The sequence below is a fragment of the Lepidothrix coronata genome, unplaced genomic scaffold (assembly GCF_001604755.1).
Source record: "Lepidothrix coronata isolate B3197 unplaced genomic scaffold, Lepidothrix_coronata-1.0 Scaffold110, whole genome shotgun sequence".
NCBI lineage: Eukaryota > Metazoa > Chordata > Aves > Passeriformes > Pipridae > Lepidothrix > Lepidothrix coronata.
The window spans coordinates 694,149-700,207 of NW_016690290.1; the positions used below are offsets into that span (position 1 = coordinate 694,149).

The window sequence follows — 6,059 nt, forward strand, 5'->3', positions numbered from 1 at the left end:
CCCTCAGCGCAGCAGCCCCAGTACGGCCAGGGCAGCGCTCTGCCCGCAGACAAAGGCACCGCCCAGCACGGAGAGGACACCCCAGGCGATGAGAGCAGCCCTGTGGGGACACCAGCACAGGGCCACTGGGACAGAGCTGACCCCAGGAATGGGCCACTCCCTGTGCCCCAGTCCCCCTGGGCGTGGGGCTCTCTGCAGGTCTTGCCCCCCACCACTGCCAATCCCACAGAAACTCACTTTTTGCGTGGTCCGAGGCTGCGGGTCCCGGTCATGCACACCAGGCACAGCCCTGCTGTCAGGGCAGAAGCTCAGCCCCACTGCCACAGCACCCCCGACCCAGCCCCACTGCGGCATTCCTGGCCCTGCACCCCCAAAACGGGGCCAGGACGGGCCACCCACCACCCCAGCGATGCTCTCGGCACTGGCAGAACCCTTCCCCCCCTCCCACTGCCTCCTCTTGCCTGGGAAGATGAAGATGAAGAAGGCACTGATGCCCCCGATGAGCTCGATGACTTTCCCAATGTCAGGGACGAAGAGGGCGATGGCGAGGGTGGTGCCCATCCAGGTGACAGTCAGTGCCACCCGGCCCCGCCGCTCCTGCGCCTCAGACACCGCCGCGGCCCCGCGCTTGGGGGCTGCCCACAAATCCTTCACCACCGACCTGCAAGAGGGGATCACTGGGCTTGTGGCACCCAGAGGAGCTGCACTGGCTGGGGGGCACCCAGCCCGTCACCACACCCTCACCTGCCCAGCAGCACCACGATGGGGTAGATGGTGACAATGGAGACGCCGAAGAGCAGGCGGGCGACGATGACGAGCGGGTCGTTCCCGGGGTAGGACATCAGGACATCGGAGGCCACGGCCTCGCCGAAGGTCAGGTAGCCATAGAGCCCTGCTGACAGCGAGGGGGGAGCCTGAGGAGGAGGGGGGAGCTCAAGGAGGAGGGGTGAGCCATGGGGAGGGCACCCCGGGGCAAGGAGGGGTGAAGGGTTCGGTGCTGGGTTACCCGTGAGGGAGTAGATGAGCAGGCAGACGAGCATGGAGAGCACAGAGACGGTGACCCAGTGGGAGAAACTCTGGTTGCTCATGCTGCTGTAGATGGCCACACATGCCTCGTGGCACTGCAAGGCAAGGGGGATGGTGCTGGGGCCCCATGCAGGGACAACCCCCACCCTCAGCATCCTCCCTGTCACCTACAGGTGCCCTGCCCTGCTCTGTCCCATCCCCAGGGACTTGTATCCTGCCCTGCAGCCACCTCTGGTGACAGCCACAGGTCCCCTTCCCTGCAGCCTCCCCTTCAAGGGATGGTGTCCCCACGGTCTGGGATGCTGTGGGAGGCTGCCAGCACTGCCCTGGCAGCTGGGACCGGGGGGCCAGGGTGACCTACCTGGAAGCCAAAGCAGATGGTGGGAATGACACTGAAGACAGAGGCCCAGGAGGAGGACCTGTGGCATGTAGGGAGGAAGCACAGAGCAGAGGGTGTGAGGCTCGCAAAAGCAGAGGGAACCTTGGTGGCATAAATTGTGCAGCCTGGATGCCACCATGGGAACCTCCTCCACAGTGATTTTGGGAGAAAGGGGAATTGCTGGGGTGAAAGATGGGACTGGGAGCTGCCATTCACCTACCACTACTGTGTGCTGTCCCCAGCTCCCCCCTGCCCCACACATACAGGGCCCAGGACCACCCCTGCCCCACCTCCAGCCCTGCCCCACCTCCAGCCCTGCCCCACCTCCAGCCCTGCCCCACACCACTGCTGATGTCATGGAGGTCAGGGCAGGAGAGACACGGCGCTGACCCCCTTACCTGGAGGGCTGGGGGGGGCTGGTCAAGCTCAGGCTCTCTGCCTGCAGGTAGTATTTCAAGATGATGACCAGAGTGAGGTAGCAGGCAGCCAGTGTGCCCAGGATGCTGCCAGGACATGGCAGAGGGTCAGCACACAGCTGGGAGAAAGGGAGGGGGGTCCCGTGGCCCTGCAGGTTCCCGGGAGGAAACCTGGGGTACAGGGTACCCAGGGGTGAGCCACCCCAGGGATAGCCCAGGCAGTACCTGGAGTACTTCTGGAAGCCAATCTCCCTGGGGACAGAGAGCGGGAAGATGACGAGGACACAGAGAGCAGAGAGGGTGAAGTGCTGGTCCACGTACCAGGGGGGCGGCTGGGGGGCCCCGCTCAGCGTCCCGTTGGGGTACAGGGAGTCGCACACTGTGGGGGCAGTGGGGGTTCAGCTGCACCCTGAAAGGTGGCCCAGGGGGGTCGGGAGCATCACACTGTGGCAGGAGCCCCAGGACCAGGGAGCGCCACGTCCTCAGAATTTCCAGGAGAACCCCGGGCTGAGCGCAGCCCACCCTGGGACCAGCTCCCCCTCACTCCCGAGAGCTGCCGGCCCCAAGCAAGCCCCAAACGCGGTGGGGGAAAACAACTCACGTTTCTCTAGCTGGTCGCCCACCACTCTCAGAAGGGCCACGGAGATCATGAAGAGGTTGAGGAGGAAGCAGAGCTCACAGAGCTTCCCCACGGCCGCCCCGCACACCGCCCGCACCACCCCCTGGTAGGTGGGCTGGGCGCTGAGAGCCGCCGCATAGCCCAGCACGGCCAGCCCGCTCACCAGGAACACCAGCGAGCCCTGCGGGGACAGCACCGGCAGGAAGCATCTCACCGACCCCCCGACACCCGCGGGGCCAGCGGGGACCCAGCAGGGCCACGACCAGGGCCCAGGTCAGCAGCCAGGTTGCCTTGTGGGCCCGGGTAACACAGGTCAGCAAACGGATGGAGACACAGGGTTTAGATTTGGGTTTTGGGGACATGTATGGGAGCACACACCAATTTGATTTTAGGTTGAGCCACAAGCCAGCTACAAGTGTGGCTTCAGCTGCAAAGGGCATCCCCTAAGGCTGCTGCACCCCTGCCCCGGGGGTCCCCACCAGCTCCCAAACACCAGAGCAGGTGAACCCCCCTCTCCATCCCATCCCATCCCATCCCATCCCATCCCATCCCATCCCATCCCATCCCATCCCGGCGCCGCTCGGCTCCCTTCGCCCCCGTGTCCCCCCCGAGTGCCCCCTTACCAGCTCCACCAGGAGGGCGGGCACGGCCCCGCCGGCTCTGCCGAAGGCCCAGGGGAAGCTCAGCAGCCCCGCGCCCAGCGCAGACTTGAGCAGGATGAAGACGGCGCCGGCGGAGGAGAGCCCGGGGGCGGGGAGCGCGGCGGAGCCCCCCGGGGATGGCAGGAGGGGCCGGGCCTCGCCCGCCGCCCGCTCCATCGCAGCGCTGTGCGGGGCCGTGCGGGGCTGTGCCCTCCCGTGCCCTCCGCCGGGCCCCCGGGGGCGGGCGCGGGCAGCGCGGACCCCCCGCCCCCGCGGGCAGTGGGGAGGGGGCGGCGGGGGCCGGGCAGGAGCCGCCCGTGGGAACCCCCTCCCAGGAGCTCACCCACGGAAAGCCCCGTCCCGCTCCCACCCCGGCGCGGGGAGCGGGCATCGTCCCGGAGCCCGCGGGGCTCCTGCACCGCCCCGGCTCGAGAGCCGCGTCCCGCTGTCCCTGCGCGTCCCCAGGTCTCACAGAGCTCGTACAGATCCCGCAGCAGCCCCAGCAGCTCCGAGAGCAGGGCTGGGGCGGGCAGGCTGGGGGCTCCCCGCTCCGCCTGCGTTCTTCCCAGCCACGAAATTCCCACCACAGGGCTGGGGCCTCCCTCTTCCTGCTGTGTTCACCCCATCCATGAAATTCTCACCACGGGTTATTTTGGAGCACCCTGGGAATGGTGAGGGAAGGTGGCCTGCATTAAGTGCCCATTTGGCTGATGGGCACTCCCTCACTTGCTGGGCTGTTGAGCCCAGCACCCCTCCATGTCTACACAGCACCTAAAAGCCCAGTGGCACTTTCCTGCACTGAGAGACCTTGCAGAGGAGCCATCCCACCCCATCCCACCCCTTGCTCCGCACAGGGGAAGGGGTGCTGGGACACCAGGATGGAGTGACTGGTCCCGCCAGGGACCCGCACAGAGGAGGCTGCACTCGCAGGATGGGGGGTCCATCCCAACGTGGGGCACAGGCAGCAGCTCTGTGCTGCTCCCAGCACCTGCCACTGCCCCGGGCTCAGCACACAGACCCTGGCTGACAGCCTCTAATACATTTTTGATTTCCCAAATATGTGCCCTTCTGATCTCGGTAAGACGGATAAAGAGACTTTAATCAGCTGCTCGGCGGAATTATGGATGGCTAATTGTGCCTGCCACCTCCATTACATCTCTGCCGCCTACAGGGCTTATAACCACTTAGAAGGGCCCTTCCAGGCCTTCATTAGCTGCACACCAAAGGCTTCGGAAATAATTGGCCTTTACGACTTAGAAATTGGCCACTGGGCTGTAAAATACCAGCCACTGGGAAAGGCTCTTAATTCGGACTGGGGCTTTGATACAGCTTGACTCTGGTTTCACCGCTGCAGTGGGGCTCTAATCTCTCATTAGTGCTGCAATGAGAGGAGCAAGACTCCTCATTAGCACTGACCTGAGCAGTGACAGCTTTCCAGGCTCCCTCTGATGGATCAGAGGACTTCAGACCAAAGGGATGCAGCTCCTCTCCTCCGATGGCACAGCAGCCCCAGGCGGCTTCTCTGCTCAGTGGCTCTGGGCTCCCTCGCTTATATTTTCCCCTCTTTCTCCCATTTATCTGGGTGCTCCAGTCCCTAAGCTGCAAGCTGTAACCCAAGGGTCCCTGTGGGTTGGCAGCTTTACCTGCTGCTGTGTCCTCTTGCAAGGTGGAAAAGGGGCTGTTGGTATGTTTTCCACATTATTGTCTTTGAAGACTGTGAAAGGTACAAAAATACAAATGGACAGTCCTCGTTTTGGACAAATAAAAACACCAGCCACAATTACACTTTGCTACCGCAACCCTTTCTGAGGTCTGGCCCTTGAGATTTCACACCTTTACTGAGAGATCTTTTGTAACCAGGATGACTTGCAGAGCTGCTGCTGGTTGGCCCTACGAGAGACCCCAATGCCACAGCTGTGATGGTGAAAACCTCTCCCTTGCCATCATAGGGCCATGTTTGAAGACAGAGGAGCAACGGGCTCCAATCCCATTGGAATGGCACAAGCAGCCCAACCTTGGGACCATCTCCTCAGCCCTAATGAGCTTCTAACTAATGGTTCCAATGCAAAAGCTCAGTGCCTTCTCTGGCATAGCAACAGGACTCTGACTCTTCCTGCACCGAGTGCATCCTCATCTTCAGAAGAGACATGCTGGAAAAACCCACCACTCTCCAGGTTAGGGAAAATGGGTTTTTCCAAATCCTTTTTGCAGGATACTCATGCACTGGCAAACCCTATCCACAGCCACCCCTTGAAAGGCTTGTCCCAGCTTACATGGAGGAATGTTCTCTCCTGCAGTGCCCTTTCCAAGGCCCAGCACCACCATCCAGGATCGTAAGCCCTAACAGGATGGGTGCAGTCAGACCACCCAGAAGGGCTGTCCCTGTCACCTTCTCTTTCTCCAGCTGTGCCCAGGGCTGCCCAAGAGCTCACCCAGGACCCTTCACCAGTGCAGAGCACTTACCTGCCCAAGTTGTGATTCTGTTGACCAACAGAAGCAGACACCAGCTCCTGGCTCCTCCTGGGAAAAGGTGCTCATGTGGAGCAGTGATAGCAGCAGTTGGCAGGGAAAACCTCACAGCTTTGCTACAAAAGAGAGAAGCTATCTCAGCGATGGCAACATTAACCAGCAGTGCATGGACAGGGGCAACTTACTGAAGTCAATGACAAGTCACAGGCTTTCAGGCAGGACCAACCAAAGGACACCGGGTTTCTGGCTCTGTGACACACCACACTGTGCTGGCAGGTGCCATCCCCAGGACAGTTTTTTCTTCAGCTCTTTGGGAGCACTCTTCTCACCACAAGCTTCTGTGTTTTGAAGGTTTCCAGAACCTCGTGCTCACTCAGGCCAAGCACCGTTTGTACAACTGCCCAGCTGGTGATCCAAAGGAAAGTTTGCAGCTTGGGATGCTGCCGGTAAGGATAAAGATATGGTGGGAAGAGGGGAGACATGAATATCTCCTCTACTCAACAACTTGC

General features: G+C 61.8%; 1 protein-coding gene across 1 annotated transcript; it reads right to left on the reverse strand.

Moving 5' to 3' along the window:
• Positions 1-3: 3 nt before the first annotated feature.
• Positions 4-3,258, reverse strand: SLC38A8 (solute carrier family 38 member 8). Its single transcript, XM_017824160.1, has 10 exons — positions 3,064-3,258; positions 2,423-2,621; positions 2,047-2,200; positions 1,804-1,908; positions 1,388-1,445; positions 1,007-1,121; positions 745-892; positions 462-661; positions 238-289; positions 4-100 (listed from the first exon to the last, which is right to left on the reverse strand). The coding sequence occupies exons 1-10, from the start codon at positions 3,256-3,258 to the stop codon at positions 4-6; spliced, it is 1,323 nt and encodes a 440-aa protein (XP_017679649.1).
• Positions 3,259-6,059: the final 2,801 nt, after the last annotated feature.